The 20,335-nt window shown below is 40.3% G+C and overlaps 1 protein-coding gene across 1 annotated transcript in view; it reads right to left on the bottom strand.

Annotated features, from left to right (window-relative positions):
- lancl2 (LanC lantibiotic synthetase component C-like 2 (bacterial)) overlaps positions 1–16,713 on the bottom strand; it is a 37,531-nt gene extending 20,818 nt beyond the window's left edge. The window contains exons 1-4 of the mRNA XM_034706680.1: positions 16,510–16,713; positions 6,909–7,026; positions 6,610–6,817; positions 4,971–5,118 (exon numbers count right to left, since the gene is read on the bottom strand). Coding sequence (XP_034562571.1) covers positions 4,971–5,118; positions 6,610–6,817; positions 6,909–7,026; positions 16,510–16,674 — 639 coding nt within the window. The 5' untranslated portion in view covers positions 16,675–16,713. The remainder of the gene's footprint in view (positions 1–4,970; positions 5,119–6,609; positions 6,818–6,908; positions 7,027–16,509) is intronic.
- Positions 16,714–20,335: the final 3,622 nt, after the last annotated feature.

Raw genomic sequence — 20,335 nt, forward strand, 5'->3', positions numbered from 1 at the left:
AGTGTGAGGTAAAGAGGCGGGCTTTGAGCCTCCTCAACAACAGCTACAGTGTTCCCTTATAAGACTCTGAGCTATACAGACTAAAATAATTTTTTTGTATCAAACTGTAAACATGTTTAATTTTTTTTGTAAAGATCTACTTTTTTGAATTTGTGTGTATATGGTTTCCAGTACTTCCAGAGCCAGCCTCAAGTGGACACTCAAGGAACTGTAGTTTTCAGCACTTCTGCATTGGCTTCATTTCTCGTGTACGAAGTTTTGCCGCTTGAGGAAAGCTTTAAAGTTTATATTTATAGTAACATTAGGAGGTTAATGAGCAAAGCTGAGGAGCTTTGACATTATCACCACTGGATGATGACAGTGAAATACTGACTTCACCTATCCCAGTAAAAATGCCACATTAATAACAATCCGTCTCCTGGTAATTTGGGAGAGGTTTTCTTATAACTCACATTGTTGTAGTTGCACAGTCAATCAATCAATCAATCAATCAATCAATCAATCAATCAATCAATCAATCAATCAATCAATCAATCACTCTTTATTTGTATATCGCCAAATCACAACAAACGTTATCTCAAGACGCTTTTACAAACATATAAGGTCTAGACCACTCTATGTCAAATTATGAACAGAGACCCAACTTCAAGACAGGGTAAGACTCAGTCTGACCCCACCTTAATCCATCATGAGCATTGCACATCGCAGTATTTAGCTAGTTACAGTGGCGAGGAAAAACTTCCTTTTAACAGGCAGAAACCTCAGGCAGAACCAGACTCATGTTAGACAGCCATGATGCCTCGACTGAGTTGGGTCTGGAAAGACAGATAGAGGGGAGTAAGAGAGAGAGGTGATAGTGAAGAGACGAGTAGTAGAAGTTGTTGCCGCTGGAGTCCAGCACGTCCGTATCAGCTGGAGTCCAGATCGTCCGCAGCAAGAGGACGTCTACGGCAGCTCAGTGTTAGTAATCAGGTAATTGTGGGTGTTACACGCAGAAGGCTACACCACTGGAGACCACGGTTAAAGCCCTGCACTTTGTGTGGATTATGTTTGTGCCAGGAATGATAATTATATGCTTAAATATGTAACTGTTAACTTTTAGTTAAGCTGTTCAGAGATGTTTGTCATCCAGGATTGCAGGAAAATAAATGAAATAAAGACATTTTAAAGGAAAAGAGAAGAATCACATCTACACAGCTCAAAAATAAAATGGTTATACCAAGATATATCTGAATGCGGTTCAGAGTTTATATTTAAATCATAATGAAAGATGTTTTTGTTTGGTGGTACGTCCTGTGATCACATTTCAGTGTCCTGCTGAGGATGATTTTACAAGCTGTGAGTTTTTGTCCCCACTGCTAAAAAGCTGGATAGGTAAGATTATATTCAGTGTATGCATGCATATAAGTGTGTGTGGGAGTGTGTACATCTAGGAACTGGAGGTTCTGAGTCAGCAGTTTATTCAGTCCCCTTGCAAGACAGAGTGAGTGAAAAAGAAAGAAAACCAGTTCTGCAACAGCAGCAATACCTCTCTCATGACAGAGCAGATTTACAGTCAGCTTATTCATTTACACGTCCCTTAACTCCTACACATCTATACTTAAATATGCTGCCACCCATGCCTCGCTTTACCTTGATTGACCCGTTTTTTTTTTCTCAGTGTACACTTTAATGTGAAGGAATTAAGCTTATTTTGTGTGGTATCAATGATACAGCATTTTAATCTCATCACACATGAAGATACAGTACATGGGAACATCTTCAATTGGCATCATTCCTAAAGTTAGTTGAGGCAGGGACTACCTACCAAACCTCTATATAGTTCCTTCTCTCTTACTCACACACAGGCGCACACACACAAACACACAGGCGCACACAGAAGTCTAAATAAGCAATCCAATAAGCAATCAAGCCTCTCTGTAGAAGGGAGAAAATGTAATTTAGGGGGAATTAATCTATTTGGAGCATGAATTAATCACTGCAAACAAACTGAACCCGTGGGATTCCTCACAGAGAAGATTGAAAGAGCAAAATCTAATTCAAGCACTCTGGAAAACACTGTCCAGTCCTTAAACCATCCTAAGTGTTAAACGTATACATTTGTATGTGGAGGAGGATGCAGCTTCAAGGCAAAATGTGAGAGCAAAGACAAGGCTGACAGAGAAAGAGAGACTGTGACAGTTTACACTGACATAAGCAGTCAATGGTGCCTACAAAGCGGCCTGCTGATATGTGATGACATATACACTAACCCTAAGGGCTGGGTGTCGGCAAGGACAATACCATGTGATCAATGTTCCATGGTATGAAACCATACCATAAGATACCATACGATACGGCATGATGCGATATGGCATGATACCATATAATACTGCATGATGCAATACGATATGGCTTGATACGATACGTATTGTATACAATATGATAAAATACGGCATGGTGCAACATTAAGCGATACGGCATGATCATAGACTGTATAAAATATGGACGTAGTATCCGTGACGTCACCCATCTGTTTCTGAAGCACTGTTTTGAAGTCAATCGGCAGCGGCAGCCATATTGCTTCTGTTGAGCCAGTGTGACGTAAAGGGGCGGAGTTTGAGCCTCCTAGCCAACAGCTGCAGCGTTTCTGCAGGCAGCTGTGCCTCTCATTGGAAGACTGGTAATCTCAATATCTTCGAAACTCATTAGAAAAAAATTCTAGAAAATCTAGAAATGAGCTATTCAGACTACACTCGTCTTTTGAACCAGGCTGTAAACATGTTTATTTCTGCTGCAAAGATCGCCATTCATGTGTATGTGACTTCTGGAGCCAGCCTCTAGCGGATTCTCGATGTATTGCAATTTATAACACTTTCGCATTGATTCATATTTTTAGACCGGAGGTTGCCGCTTGGGCATGATGCAGTACGGCACAATGTGAAAACGCACAATGCGATACAGCACAATACGATACAGCACAATACGATACAGCACAATACGATTTGTCACGAAACAATATTGCATGATACCTTAAGATACAATACACGATATGATATGTCATGATGCGGTTGGATATAATACACTACATCACGATACAGCACAATACGATATTGCATGATACAATAGGACTCGGACCCATATGTTTTTAAAAAAGGCCCAAGCTTCTTGATAGTCCCACAAATAATCATGGTGAGCTAATCGAACAGGTGAATGGGTGTTAAGACCAGGGGTGCAGCTTGCTCGGTTTCCACAAAAACTGCTCCCCCTAGTGGCTGGCTGCAGTATAGGTCAAAAACTGTCTCCCCCATTCATTTGAATGGGGTTGCGTCAAACTTTTAAAAATAAATACACGTCATACGAATGTTTCTCACATCCGTATGCTGTGGTGATATGTAGTTACTATTTGACTGTTTTGTGTTCAAGGCCTCTTTTTTCTGAAAAGTTTCTTTTCCGTTTGTTATTAGAGTTTAAAAAACGGGGTTTTTACTTCCAGATTCACTTTGATTGACAGCTGCCGTAGAGAGAAACTCCATAGGATCTTGTGACGGTACGCTGTAGGGCAGAGCTTGTTACCATGGAAACATAAATTACCGTTGCAACCATGGTGGCAACACAAAAATTCTCCACTGCGCAGACTTTGGCTGCGAAATGGCTGCACATTCGAACAGGGTTATTTGGCTTTAAAACCGTACAATGGGAAAAGGCAGAGCAACGCTGTCCATTTTTTTTTTACATTCTATGGTTAAGACCAATTATCTTGACCATTTAGGTGTTATAACACAAACTCTTCAAAACATGACTCTCAATTCTCCATTATGCAAGCTGTCAATCACAGTGGAAAAACTGAAGCTCAAAAATAAACCAAGCAGAAAACTATCCTTAAAAGTTTCTACACACAAACACACACACCAACACAAAAATAGCCTGGAGAGTAGGAGAACAAAAAAAAAGCTGCAGAGAAAATCTTGCTATGAAAGAGAAACGTCTCCGAGGGCTTCAGTGAGAACAACACTATGTTAGGATATAGAGAAAAACTTCTTTTAACAGCACCCTGGAGCACCGTCACTGCTTGGTAAAGTGCAGAGTGCTGCTCTGCTGTGTGCGGCGGTGACAGGTATACGGGCACGAATGATGCCGAGATGAACAGCAGAGCAGCTTTGCAGGAAACTGGATCTTTAAGCATCATGTTTTTATTCCTTCTTTAATCAGAATGATATGGCTATCCAACACTTCCGAGCCTCTGAGCCCACTGCTGCTGCCTACTCTCTCAGCCCTTCTGTCCCAGTGTGTGTGTGTGTGTGTGTGTGAGTGTGTGTGTGTGTACAGTAAATGTGTTTTAGGCTGGCACTATACCAAAGGCGACAGCTGGTCCTGTAGTTTCTGCAGTGAGTGTGTGCGTGCTTAAATAAATAATCAAAATAGAGTGTGGAGGGATTATTATCCTCTCTGTGTGTGAGGGTGGAGGGGGGGTTGAGTGGGTGTGTTAGAGTCCTCTGCGCCACTTTTGTCCCCACTCAATTTCAACAACAGATAGGAACATTAAAGAGAGACAGGGTCATACCAAACTTCTGCCTTTGGTTCATTCATTTTTCAGTCCAGTGACACAACAAACTCCCGTACCAGCATATATTAGTCTCATGATTAACCTGTAAGAGGCTGGTTTATCAGTTTTTTTTCTTCATTACTCTGTGTACACTGATATCTTTGTTACCATGTCATTCTTATTAAGGCTCTCTTATATCTTCCTCTTCATATCTGAAGTGAAGGTCTAAGGATAGATGCTGCTGTAGAGATTGTAGAGCCACATGAAGCTAAATGTGATCTGTGGTTTGAGGATAAAAGTTGACCTAACCTGACTCAAAAACGAACCCTGTGGTAGCACACATTTGCTCACGTCTTCACAGTGTGGTCATCCTCTAGCAGAGGGATTACAACAGCTAAACAAAGCTATTGAGGATGAGGTTGAAGAACTTCTTTCAATGTCTCACCTTTGTAATGGTTTCTTCGTCCACAGTGTCAGGTCCAATCTCTTTGTTGATGTAGAGCAGGGCATAAAGGTAGCCGGCCCGGCCGTACAGCAGCTCGTCTGGCATCTCGGCGTCTGAACTCAGGACTGATCGCTGCAGCTGGAGGAGCCTGTTGGACACAAACACCCTGGTGTCAGTTCAACGATCTCTGATGGGGCTGGGGTTACCATTAACACAGTTTATTACCTGGCTCTCTTCGTGATCTTCTGGCTGTGTAAGATGCTTGATTCTGATTGGTCGAAACCTCTTGACAACGGTTATTAACTTTCACTAACATGAGCCACACCAGAAGCAACCTGATCACCCGTCATGTCAAATCAATCCGCAGTCAGTTTCAGTAGAAACCAATGAGCTACTTGCAGATACAGAAAGTAGGAGAGTCTTTGTGTTACCAGAGACAGTCACGTATTTTTTATAAGCAATAAAACTTTGGCATAAAGTCAGCCTTATACTTTGAAGACCTCATAAGCATACTACACCAGGGTCAAAGGATTAACAGTATCATATCTTAAGACTCTGATAAATGGCTACAAACTACAAGAAAAATTACCTGTGAAATGTAAACATAATGCTGCTGTAGAAAACGATCAACTGTCTCCCACTTTTTTGCATGCTGATGAGTGATTTTGCCCATCTCCAGGTCGTTCCCTAATTGTGTTCCTATTTTGAGTCACTGACTGGGACTGACATAAACATCAAACTCTACCACAGCCTGAAATCTTTGTATGACATTTGCAAGAAGTTCAGCAGTGTTATAAAATGTGCTCTCAGTGACAGAAAAATGTCAGAAATGTGAAATTGTGAAGAGACGGCTCTTATCCAGGGCTCTTCTAGTCTTGAGACCACTCAAAGTGTTTTGACAGGGACACACTGATCCAACTTTTAAGTCCTGATACTGGTAGTCAAAATTGAGTCACTGATGTGTGAACGACTTTAGCGAGTAGCACAGCACTGTGTGGTGTGTAACTTGTGTCCTACCAGTGTCCTTGAAGACTCAGTGACACTAGGATAAAGTCAGATCTCCAGGAATCTGAGGTGAAGCTTGTTGCTGTAACATCGTGATCAGTTATATGCAGGGTTTGCTCGTCCAAGCGAAGAATCCAAGAAACTTTCAGTGTTATTTTTCACCCTTTCAAATCATCACTGGGAAGATTCTGGCGTCTTTGCAATACAGCTGACGACATTGAGTGTTTAGTTTCTGCGTCAGTTTTTGATTGGTTGGGCTTGTTGTATTCTTTTGCATGATGATTCTTGAGATGCTATATAAAATTGGTTGTTTTTTCATTTTGCAGTGCTACTGCCACCCCTTGAAATATTATGTTTGCACATATTACAAGTTACCACCAGAGTTGTTTGTGTAACATGCATGAAACACCTCTAAAATGATGAGCCTATGTAGTAAGATCCCTCCTTCCAAAATCCCTCTTCCTATCAAAATGCACAGGCCTAATAACATGCTGATGACATCTAAAGCTGCAGTGCATGCACATGAAACACAGAGTAGCACAGAACAGACTTTAATAGATCTGCCCATTCTCACTTAGCTTTCAGTGACAGTATCTAATCATTCACCCACACACCCACCGATTCGTCCTCTCACCTGGACACACAGTCCTTGCTATCAGCAGAGTTGTTAAGCTTGTGATGGACCACTGCTCCCACAGCCAGCGGGCCTGCATCACCACACAGGAAGGTCACTTTACGTCCATTCAGGCTCCTCATTGTCCTCTTCACGTAGTCCAGAGCCCTCTGCAGGTGGGAGGCCTCCTGTGTCACCCGGTACAGCTGCAGGTACAGCAAGGCGATGCCTGTAGTGAAGACAGCACAAAGGGATCGGTCCTACCCTGAGCCTGAAACATGTAGTGGGTGTAGTTTAGTTTATATAGTGCTGAGACAGACCCGTCCAGCCTGTGTAGGTGGAGAAGTCATGGGGGTCGGCTGTCTTGAGGCCCTCCTCCATCTGTGTGAGGAGATCTTTAATTTTGTTTTCGACCTTCTTCTGGAAGGCTGCACTCACCTGAGGGGGGAGAGAGAGAGAGAGAGAAAGAGAGAGAGAGAGAGAGAGAGAGAGAGAGAGAGAGAGAGAGAGAGAGAGAAAGAGAAAGAGAAAGAGAAAGAGAAAGAGAAAGAGAGAGAGAGAGAGAGAGAGAGAGAGAGAGAGAGAGAGAGAAAGAGAAAGAGAAAGAGAAAGAGAAAGAGAGAGAGAGAGAGAGAGAGAGAAAGAGAAAGAGAAAGAGAAAGAGAAAGAGAGAGAGAGAGAGAGAGAGAGAGAGACAGCATTTTTGAAAATGTCAGCTACCTTCACAGTTTGAAATGTTTTTTTTGGAGGCAACTTCAGTTCTGACAAATGAGTAATCTCAGGGCTTTTAGACCCTTTTCTACCGTTATTAATTATGAAATCAACAGGAATGATGTGTACTGTAAACATTCACCTATGAATGCACATACTACTGCTGCCAAAATAAAAAAAATAAAAAAGTCCCAGAGCATGTAAGAAATGTGCCCCTGATGGTCTCAGGTCCATTATTAACGACCCAATGACGAGGTAGAATCAGTACCTCAATATTACAACCCTGCGTTATACTTTCAGGGTTTATATCTGCAATAACAACCCACTTGCTGTACATTACCCTTCTTATTAGATGCATTCTACTAAGAGGAATCAATTAATGACAAAATATTGATTTCAAAAATATTTTGATTTGTTGGTTATGCAGAGCAGAGGTCAAATATTGATAAATAGCAGACTTCAGGCACTGACCAATCAGAATCAAGTATGTTAGCTAGCTGTGCAATAAATACATATGACATTTAAATCTATAAATAAGACAAAGACAAAGAACCCATCATTTCTTTTCTTAGTCAGGATGCGCAGCGCCAGGATGCCTGATGTATTCGTTGAGCATTGATGTTGCACAATATTTGCCCCGTTGACAGATGATGCACTGCTGTAGGTATCTGATCTGTCGTGTGTTGACAAGCTAATACATCTAAATGCAGATTCAGATAAAGTGCTTTATATTGGCCAGAAAAAGTCACCTGTTGGACAAACTCTGATTTGTTTACATGGTCAAACGTGGAAGAAAAGGCTGACAGTCTAGAAGCATCACTCTGGCTGTTTTCAAAAACTACTACTGTACTAGCAGCATGTACTGATTTGGCCAAAATTTAGTATGTAGTAAGAGCAAAATATGCAGTATACCAAAACTACCCGGGTGTCGTACTGATTTGGGGAAATTTCTCAGTATGAAGCGGACAATCCTCCCTCACGTACGGTTTCCCACAATGCCCAGCACTAACGCTCCACTTTTTCTTTTTCCCGTATATGATGAGGGGCACTCAGTTTTTAAGCACTGTAAAAGTTATTAAATTCCATATAAACCACTTCCTAACTTTTAAAATTTTAAGTGATGCTAATGAAGCAGTTTCACTATCAGCTTGGTCGTTGATTACTTCTGCTTCCCGAAACCCAGCGACGCCTGGTCTAGCATCATGCAGAACACATCCAACAGAACAGTCATACTACATACTACCTTCAAATGCAGTACATACTGCATACTACATTAGTAGGTAGTATGTAGCAAGCTGTCTCGAAAACAGCACCTGTCTCTGGGAAAGATCAGCGGCAAGCTGTTTGTCAGACATATTCTAGAGGGATATTTTAAGAGAGACTCAAAAGGAGGGACTACAAGCAACAGTTTAAACACATCAAATCTGATAGATCATTTGTTAAAAAAAACACCTTAATTTTCACAATCGGTACATCTCTGACCTCCATATTATACTACCGCTACCCAGAACTGGTACTATTGTGATACTAAGGAGTTCAACTGATATGCAACAAACACTGGTTCCATCTCAATTGTTTTCATGAACACATGAGCTGCAGGTCTGACTTTGCAGTGGTAAATAAAGGGGTCATAAAACCCCTTTAAAGGGTGTCCTCTCGTCACATAGTTGCAGCCGTGCGCCTCATCATTTCCCCGATATGAGCCAGTAGGTTATGACCCAGACTCTCCGTCATTTATGGTTCATTTCAGGAAACACCATATGTTAATGCAGTACTAATCCACATGGCTCAAGGCTCTATTTACCCTTTAAAGATGGAACAGCATAGGTCAGACTGCACTTCAAAGCCTGGTTTGATCATGCATATGGAGTTAATTAATTCTCTGTGGGCTCCATTCACACTCAGCCTACAGTGTGAACTGTACAGAAGGAGAGGTGGGGAGCTTTGTGGTTCAAAGCCGCCTCGATTTCACTGGGAGTCTCTCACCAGCCATCTCTTCAAACAAATACCAAAGGGAGTCTGGGATTTCACAAGGAATGCAGGAGCTATTTGTTGGACTTGAGGCCCGTTTACTTGAAGCCACTGGTCTGATAAATTAACAAGGACCACTTAGAGAATAGCTTTCTCAGCTCCGGCCAATCTGTGCTGCTGCTGCTAGTGAGAGCTAGTCATGTGGAGACTGTTTTTCACACTCTGTAATCAGTCTGTCTAAAGTCACCATTTGACTCCATGTTACAGATGTTGAAGGTTGGGTATACTGCTGAGGCTTGTTACTAACAGTAACCATCACTAGTGAGTGATCAAACATGATGTTTAGTTAAGGGCTTTTAGTGACAACTCTTGCCTCTGGCAAATGATAAACCACCAAACCCATTATCTGGTCTCTTTTTTATTATGTTTAAAATACAAAGCAATAATAAAAAGCAGGTTTTGTCTTGCCTTCTTGTCCCCTGTGTTAGATAAGTATCTATTCAGAGTCGGGATGAGTTGGGATTTTTGGGGTGTCATGGCCCTAACTAAACGAAATATCAGTGAAGGGAGGAGCCCACTTGATGACCCCAGTGATGTGCTGGCGCTTGCTGTCAATCTGTCATTTCTACCTCCTGCTTCAGGGGACATCAGGAGCCATGAGGAAGGCTACTAAACCTATCAGTAACGGGCATAGTGGGGTGGGTTTCTTCACTGAGTGCTCATCCTTTCTTTCAGCACAAGTACCTTGTGTTTACCTCAAATTTTCTCTTGTTTTTATTTTACTAGCCCCTGGTTGTAATGCGGTACAACCGGTAGACTGTGATTGTATCTCATCTGAAAGCTGTTCGCTTTTTGCCGTTTAATGACTATAAACTTTTATAACAACATAATAACATAATGACTGCACCACCAGTTGCTGGTATAATGGGTACAACAGAACTGGAGAAAAATGCAGACTTCTATAGCACTAAAGAGTTCTGGGAGGAATTCGTACGAAAAAAGAAACGAAAAATTAGGTGAAGTGCAAACTTTATAGGTAAAAGTAGAATATCTAACCAGCATATCTACAACAACTAAGCACAGTCATTGAAAGGGTCTCTTTCTCCTTATGTCTGCAGGGAGGGTCAGGAACTATTGGAATAATCTGCGAATATTTAGCAGTGACTATCAAATAGTATTTTTTGCTTGAAATGCCGATCACTAATCCTGAGCTGGAATAAAAAAGGTAATCCTTAGGATACAAGGACTGATTAGCTCTGCCTTACAACCCTAAACGATGCTGTTTCTTTATCCCCTCGTCTTCAACAGGAATCATTAACTAAAAGCAACGTGAAACTTTTTGCATTACATATATAAGTATAGACAGACTCTGATTGAAAAAGAGCAGGGCAGCTTTTGTCACTTATTTCTTACAAACAGCTGCTCTGGGTAGTAACTGAATAACATCAGAGTGTATGTGTGAAGCGGTCTGCTTAAACGGTCAATAAATGGATGAATCGTTTGGCCAACTGTATCAGTTTAGAGGGACATTTTTGCACTTTTTAATCTTGTCTCTAGTGGTATGTGTACAGAGCACACTTGGACACAGATGCAAAATCTGTCATTACACCGGCCCAGAAAATCGTCAGGCTACAACACCTCAGATTTCAAGTTTCCACCTTTGAACATTGAATACTAAATACCTAAATACAATCTCAGAGTTTGTTATGGAGGAAGTGCATTTCAGTGTTTTGGCTGACTTTGAATATGGAACAGAGGTTCTATGATGTTGGTTCTTTGTTAATAATTTAACATACAGTGGTCTATACCTGTTATACTTGCAAAAGCGTCTTGAGATCATGTTTGCTATGATTTGATGCTATATGAATAAAGATTGATTGATTGATTGATCGATTGATTTTATTCTGGTGTTATGCATCCTGGTTGTACGCAGTGATTAGAAAAATCAGCTGTCTTGGTTAGGCTAGCATCCAAAGAGGAGCTTCAGTTTTACTTTATCTACGACCAACGAAGATTGGAAGTCCACAAAAACCCTGCAAGCATCCAATTCTCTAACATTTTTTAACACTGACAAATAGTCTAATCAAGCAAGAGTGCAACTATGACAAAAACATGTCTTGTCAACATGTAAACCACAGCAACTGAAGGATCGAAGGGGATGTGGGGACATTTTTGTATCCCCTTCTCTGGGTAACACTGTTCAAGTTATCTTTTGAAATCTTTCTATTTTCCAGACCAGTCCAGTTCAAACAGAACACACAGCCAACGAAGCCAGCATGACCAGAGGCTGCCCTGTAGCCTCACACAGAGAGGATTATTACCAATCCAGTCTGATCTCGGGGCTCTGAGTCACTGCTGCAGTCATCCATGGACGGAGGGATCAATATTGAAGGAAAGAGAACAAAGCAGAAGCAAAGTGACAGACAGAATTGTTTCACAAGAATGAATGTGAGTGTGTGTTTAGCATAACAATGGTATATTCAGAAAGCCGAGGAGAAGAATGGGAGTACAACCAAAAATGAAAGCACTGCCTGAAGCGGCACAGAACAGAGACACGGTTCATACATTAGACAAACAGTTATTCTCTACAGAGGTGGATCACACACACAATACATGCAGTACTTTAATACTTGTTATTCTTAGTGTCTTAGAAGAACTTCTTTAGGCTAACAGCTGATCTGCATTTTGTACAATTCTGTTTTCCGTGAGCACTAGTTTGTCTTCATAGATTCAGTTCTCAAACAAGCCATGATGGATCATTTATATCCATCATCTCACTGGTATCTGAGGAAATCAGGCCCTGCCAACATAAAGACCATTGTGTTGTTTAAGAACAAGTAGAAGAAGAAGAAGAAAAAGGCCCACAGAATTGTTAGCTGGACAATGTCATCCATGCTCTTTTGGAGTTAATGTTGTAGTTGCTTCGAAGTACCATCAATTTATAAGATCCAATCACATTCAACACATAGACCAATATAGAGAAAGGCCAATTGATTGGTCAGCTGATTAATGCGCTCACAAGGCTAATGTCACCAACCTCTTTTCTAAATGACAACACACATTACCCATCCTTACAGTGGCCCTGAAGGACAAAACACATTTACAAAAGATGACACACTTTTACCATTGAGTCCGACTCCTTTTAGCCTGACTCCATTTAGCCTGAGGCTATGTGGTCTGAGGCCATTTCATCTGAATTCAGACACACGATGACGGTTTTGCGGAGACATGATGCTTTTTCATTTTAAAAATTGCACTAGCGGCAGTGAACTCTAAGTGACCCAGTAACAGGCTGTCTGCGTATCGTTGGCATGGAGACTAGTCGTGGTATACACGTGCTGACCCGACCAAAACATATAGTGAAGGAATAACAGTTCGGGGGGCCACAAACAGGCAGCCGCCGGGCCGGGTGCGGCCCAGGGGCGCCTATTGAGGGCCTTTGTCTTAGACCATATGTGCAGTAGATACTTTGTTTTACTTGGCTGTCGTTCATGTGAAATTGATTTACAATGTTTTGTAATTCCTGTGAAATGGATTCAGTGCAGTCAATAAATTCTGAATTTCTTCAGTGACACAGATATCGTGATGTATCGTGGATGATATTTCTTGCAATATATCGATTATCGCAGAATTGCTGTATTGTGATAGTATCGTTATTGTGGGCAAAATATCGTGATAGTATCATATCGCGAGGGACCTGGTGATACCTAGCCCTAACTACAACATAAATACAGTCCAGTTGAATCATGCATCCATAGGGTTTGACTGTGCAGTTTATCAATGATGATTAGGCTCTGCAAAGTGTCTGCCTCTAAACACCTTACTTCGCTGACCACCACAAGAGGGGTTATATGCCAAAGGGTTAAAGAAAAAAGTTGTTTTGAGTCCTTTTCTTGACATTTGTAATTTATTTTATTTTGGGGTTTTTTTGTTAAAGAAGGAAAGGAAAAAATAAATTCAAAAGGTGTAACATAATAAAGATCTATTCTTGTTATTTTTGGGGATGCCAGCAACACCATTCAGAATGAACTCCATGCAACCTTTATTGATCATTTGGTTTGACAGTTATTTATTGAAAATAAACAATGATTTATTCAGGTATAAACTATACTGTATAATAAATGGACATTGTATATTTGACGTCGCCCTTATGTTTCTGAAGCCTATTGTCCGTGGGTGCCATATTGAAAATGCTGAACTCTACTTTTTTGGATTGGTGTGTATGTGGTTTCCAGTACTAGCCTCAAGTGGACAGTCAAGGAACTGCAATTTTTAGCACTTCTGCATTGGCTTCATTTCATGCAGCCGAAGGTTGCCGCTTGGTAGAAACAAATAAAATGTCTCTAGAGAAGATTTTTTAACAAATCTGTTTCTCTCTTATGTTCGCAAGAAAGTAACAGAGTCACTAAAGTCGCAAAAAATTGGCCTACAACTGTACAAATGCATGACTACAAAGTTGGCATAGCATACACAAAGCCACTGGATTAAAAGCCGGTCAAATACACTGGTGCGTCACCCGTACAGAACCACGCCTTGGAAAGGACCACAAAATTGTAACGCCTTGAGTTTGTCTTTATTATAGAAGCTTGGTTTCTTCATGAAGTTTACATAGATGTCTTAAAAATTTAACTCAGCCCTTTAGTTGGATTTTTGTTCTACAGACCTAACAGGTAAAAAACCCTATCCCCATTGCTTTGAGTGCTTTTCCCTTGATACTTGATACTATCAGTCAACAAACATTTTCAACAAACAGACTGAGTAACAGCTTCTTCCCCCAAGCCGTAAGAACTCTGAACACTCTACGGTCACTGCCCCTCCACCCTGCCTTCACCCTCACCTTCCATCATTTATTGTACTCTTTTAATACACTTTTTTTTAATCAATTTTACAGCACAGCACATTTATTTAAACTAACTACTGCACCTTTTTAGCTCCAACTAACTGTGGCTTGTATTGTCTTGTTTGATGTCTTTTTAGTGACAATAAAAATGATAAGGATTCTGATTCTGATTCTGTCATGTATTTAAATGTCCTCAAAAAGTCTTGTGTTATGTTTGTATTTGTGGCTACTCTGTCAGAAACTCTGTAAACTGTGCTAATACTTATCTTGGCCAAGACGCTCTCAAAAAAAGAGATTTTTAATCTCAAATAGTTTTATTTCCTGGTTAAATAAAGGTCAAATTGAAAAAATATATGTTATGATATATAAATATATCTGCAACCAAACTAGACAAACACAGACTGCAGCGGACTATAAGGACTGCAGAAAAAATCATCGGTGTCGACCTGCCCCCCATCCAGGACTTGTACCTGTCTTGGGCCAGGAAACGGGCAGGTAGCATCACCGCTGACCCCTCACACCCTGGACACAAATTCTTCAAACTCCTCCCCTCCGGCAGGCGCTACAGATCACTGTGCGCCAAAACAACCCGCCATAAGAACAGCTTCTTCCCCCAGGCTGTCACTCTGATGAACACTAAACCATAACAGTGTCATACCTGTCAGATAAATACTCTCTGTAAATGTATGTAGATACACAATGCAACAATTCTCAAGCAGAATTCCATATTTCTATTTTTTGTATTATTTAACTTCTATTTTATAATGTAAAACTACCTCTGCAACTCACCACTGCACTTTATCATATTATTTTAGCCTGTACATATTAGTCATGCCTATTTGTTGTTTCTTGTATTTATAGCTAAGGTTATTGTTACTATATTTTTATTTTATTTTTTATCGTAGTTCTTATTCTTATTCCTATTCTTATGCCTTGTACAAAGAGAGCACAGTTTACTAAAGTCAAATTCCTTGTGTGTTCAAGCATACTTGGCGAATAAAGCTGATTCTGATTCTGATTCTGATATAAAACAATACTGCTCAATATAGCTTCTGTAATAATTATTAGTCATGTTCTAAAACCTAAAGCATAACCTAATGTATTTTTCTTTACGGGGGGCGACTGTGCCTTTGTGTCCGATAGAAACTGCCCTTAAAGCTGCTGTTGGTAGTCGTGACATAAACATCAGTTTGGAGAGAGATTTCGAATGTCACCATTACTCCTCCCCACCAGATTTCTCCTACCTCTCGTGCGCGTTCTATGAGGATGTTGTGCCGGCTTCCCAGCCAATCAGGGCGACGTAGTGGGGCCTCTGCTCGACCAATCAGGACAGAAGGTCAGAGAGTAGCTCTTATTGGTCCATGATACCGGGAACGAGGGGAATTATAACATTGCTTGATACAAAGGAATTGGAAAACAGAGATTTCACCATAATCTCAAATTACTTCAATTACTGATGAGCACCGATGCGTATAATGATTTTTTTTCCCGAACCCAGCAGAAAAAAAGTAACGTTTTTTACCCCATTCCTACCAACTGCACCTTTAAGTGCCCTCTTGGATTAGATAAAACATTACAAATTGCCTTCTATAGTGCCGTTTTATTGGATGCCCTTCAAATTTACAAATTGTAAAAATAAAAAAGTACTCTTTGGATAAGAGTTAGGTGCTCAAAATGTGCAGGGGGGACCCCCGGATCCCCAGATCTTGTTACTGCTGCATCAATACATTTAAATTCACCCTAAACTGTGAGGAAAGGGGATTGAGAGGAGGTGTCCTGTTTTTCGCCCCTGTCCCTCAAACAGCCTGAGTACACCACTGCCGATCAGAGTTAGTTTCACAAAGCTTTGTAATAATAAAACAGCTATCAAAATGCATCTTTGTGCCTTTTACCAGCTCGCTGGCTTGTATAATCCGGCAACCTAGTGCGCACTTTTCCATCGTTTCTGCCTCACAATGCTGCGTTCAGGTGTATATCAAAGTCGTCACGAGCACAGGTGTCATGTCTATTAGACGCACAAACTAGTGCCTCTGAGCCTTTTTGTATTTGTTGAAGACACTTGTGCAGTCATATGTAGTTACGTTCAGCAACTTTATCTGCACACAGAACAGATGATGTCATCTTTCTCAGCAGTTAATGAGATTACTCAAAACAAGTTCCTCAATGTTTACATTTAGCATGCACGCTGCTAAACTCGGCGAGGCTCAGCTAGATTCTCCTACTTACACTGATTCCACCAAAATATCATGAATGCATGTAAAATGCATCACAGATGAACAGACGTCAAGCAGCCACAGGTAACTGCGACAGAAAGTGCACTTCTGTTTAAAGCTATCTCTAGTTTTCATTAGCACGAGCCCAAATAGTTTAAAAAATGATGTGAAAGTGAAACTGCTCACCTTTCCGTCGGCATCAAATGGCTCATTGTAGTCTACATCAGCTCCAGAGTTGGAGGTGAGGACTCCTGGGTCCCAGTCTGGGTACGGGTTTGGAAAAGTGCGCTCCTCCATCTCTGCCTCAGTAGCCGAGATCAGCTTCAGTCGCTTGGACATGTTATCTCCCATCGCTACGGCGGCTCGGAAGGGACAAAAACCCTCACGCGCACCAGTCTACAGCCATCACAATTGAGAGAAGAAATCGCGTGTGAGAAAATCATAGACTGTATAAAATAGACTGGAGAAAATACAACATTAGCAAGCAAAAGAAAACAAAATAAGAAAAATTAATAGTTTTAGAAGAAAGGAGGAGAGAACAAAATAAATATGCAATAATTTTAAGTGTTTAAAGTCTATCGTTATGCGTAGGCGTATTTTCAGCAATTATCCTTTGCACGAAATTTCAGGACATATTTTTAAATAGCCTGAATTTCCAGGAATAGGCTACATAATAGTATTCATGGATGATAAATTTTTCTTTAAGTAAAGCATAGCTGCTGAGAGTCATTTGAAAAAGTGACTTCACAATGTATGATTTAGTTTTGAAGCCAAATAGTCCATGCATGTTAAATTTTGTGACCCTAATTTACAAAAAAAATATGTTAATTGCAGTTTTCTGATCAAGGCTGATCCATATGTTTTTAATTCTGATTTAAGAAAAAAATGATTTTTAAACTTTTAAGATTGTGGTTCTCATATTTGGACTACAATCTGAGTTAGGTAGGCTCCTCATTAATCTTTATCAAAGAAAAGGACAACTTTACTCTCATTATACTTTTGAACAATTTATTAATGAATTTCTACAGCAAAAGCTTATTATCCTAACTGAGAGATTAAGTTTAATATAAAATGTTACAAACTTTAACCAATGAATGTCACCTTGAATATGCTAGCTTTCCACACAGGCCCCAACAATGACACAATTTTTAAAATCAAAATATATGCAAAGCATTTTTAATTCCATCTGAAAATGCTTCATTGTTGAGACCTCCGTTTCTGTGGTATTAAAATAACAAAATACAAAGGTAGAGTAAGCACAGTGACTTGCAGATGGAAATACCTCAATGGAAACAATTGTTGCTACTCTATGATTGCTGGATATTAGCAGCCTGAGCTAAAACACTGCAGGTAATAACAGGTGGAGCCAGAATCAGTCTTACCAAGAGGTAGTGTGATCAGCACGCTATCCAAGCAGCAGTCTGAATTGTCCCCGGTGTCTTCAGAGCTTGTTTGTCTGTGCTTTATCCTGGTCGGTAGTTGCAGCAGCCTCCAGCCTCCCAGAAGTGTCTCTCAGCATCCCCCCCTGTGTCCAGCCTCTCCTGTTTTCCGATGAATGGAAAGGGGAAGCCGCAGTCAGAGCATGCAGGCGGTACAGTCAGCCATGTGTCACCGCATCACTGTGTTTCTCTCCTTCTCTCCCTCTCCCTCTGCGCCCTCCCCGCTCCTTCTCTCTGAGCGCACCGAACCATCAGAGTGCTGCTGATGCTGCTCGGCAAATCAGAACCCCCCTCCCCGCCCCTCATCCTCCTCCCAGGCTGGAAAAAGACAGACCCCTTACGCTCTGGTCAGACCACAGGCTGTGGGAGGTGTCCTAACCCCCCATCACTCCAGCATCTCCAACCAGTACCTGCCTGTTTAACAAGAAGACCACCATTACACCCAGCAGTCAGGTCCATGTAGCTCACACCAAATGTGAATGGTGACAGATGGTGTTGGTGTGTGATGCTGCCCGGGATTAGGCAATAGGCAAAAGCAAACACAACAAATTCACCACCCCCACCTCTTTCACACACACCACCTCCACCCTGTCGTCTCTTTCATCCTCCCTCCTCTCCCTGTTTGTCACTTTCTCCCCTAGCTTCAAAAGCCATCACATTTGTGATTGTCACTTTTCAGGAATACATTTTTCAGTGTATTAGAAGCTCAAAATGTCTGACTCCATCGATTGAGTCTTTTAATGTGATTCAAAGATTGTTGCTATGAAGATGCACATTTGACTGAATCTCATAATAATTTCCATGAGCACTTGAATGCTTTTCTGATTCTCCTTTGATACAGGCTGACCACAATTAGTGAGATCACAGCACTAATGGCATATGATTGAAATACTTCCTGTCTGCCCTCACAGTCAGCTATAACTGCAGATATTTAGTAGTCCAGTCAAATAGACGACATAATCTTTAAAGCATCAGAAACCTGACCTGGGATTTGCTTTCCAGAGAAGCTTTCAGTCTAGTCCCTTATCTGGTCTCTTTCTGTCACGCCAACATCCATCAGAGGAAATGAACAAGCTTTAAATGAATACACTGAATAAGAGAGACACATAGTGAGATAGATAACCCTTCTGGTTTGTCTGACTTTTTATTTCTGAACAAAAATGGAGTCGGTGTTGTTAAAAATGTGACAGTTGCATTCATCTGTAAACACAATTGATTGATTTAAATTATTCAACAATATTTTCCCAAATAGAAATAAATAAAACCAGCAGAGGGGCGCTCTGATCAGCCCAAGTTTATGACAAAAAAACTTGTATTAGAAAAGTTTCTTTCTTTTCTTTTTTCAGAGTCCTGAGAAAAAAGAGATTGTTGTTTATTTATTAATGAATTAATTTAATTACTTATTCTTTTATTTATTGCACATATGAAAGAACCAAACAAAACCATTACATGCCAAGATATAACAGGTAAATTCAACAATATAATTAACTACTGACTTAAGTGACAACTATGGGTATGATGAAAGGTCAGGCAGCTATCAATTTAAATGTCAGCAGTGAATACTCTTGGTGGTAGCTGTAATCTATCAAATTTAATAAAGACAACAAAAAAATAGGTTAAAGGTGGCTTTTCCTCATCCCAAGTCCTGTTGCACTAACTTTAGCCCTGAATATATAGTTCATTTGCAAAAACAGATAACTAGTTTTTATAAGCGTTAAAAAAACACATTTCTTTTTTATATAGATTCTTAATGAAATTACATCTTTAAGATACATCTAGTAAGTAAAGGCATTTTGACTTGGTCAAAGCCATCCAACTTTAGCTGATTGATAATACCAAAAGCTAGTAATAGAAATAGTATGTTTTTTGAAACATGTTTTACATTTTTTAAAAGTGAGTTAACTGTTTTTGCAAATTAACACTTTATTGTGAATAAAAACACACACGTACAGACTCTAATTTTAAGCATGATAGCAACGTTGTGCACATTTACCACCATCTGATGTGTAAACTCTCATGGAAGTAAGGTTTCCTTATTGTTTCTCTGATTCAGTTAATCATGTGGTCATTCATCAAATATTTAGAAGACAAAAAGAGGCAATGCTTATACATCACTGATTCTGTGCACTGCCAGTCAGTGGCTGTGTCTAGTAAGAGTTGAAGCTGTTTTTTGCACTTATTACGTCTTGTCTTTATCCTTATATGTTGTACATACCCTCTGATGTACATTAATTTGGGCAGAAGCATCTAGACTGTAACAGAAAGACAAATGAGTTTCAACGTCTGCATGATATGATTTTAAAAGTAGTCTGTTTTATTTTTCACGACACAATATAATCTATGCAGCCTAAGTTTATATGATGTGTAGCAGTGCAGTGTCCAAATTATCAGAGGCATACAAATGTGCATAAAGAGGTTACCTGTTCATTTATTACCACAGTCCTACATTGGGACATTATGCTTCCTGTTTTGCATTGAATATATTCCCTTGTCCATTTCAAGCAGCCTTTAAATCTATAGACTATCCCAGTGGTAGCCTTTGGGTTGGTAAACATAAAAAAAAAGGTTTATCC

Source organism: Notolabrus celidotus, chromosome 17 (assembly GCF_009762535.1).
Source record: "Notolabrus celidotus isolate fNotCel1 chromosome 17, fNotCel1.pri, whole genome shotgun sequence".
Taxonomy (NCBI): Eukaryota; Metazoa; Chordata; class Actinopteri; order Labriformes; family Labridae; genus Notolabrus; species Notolabrus celidotus.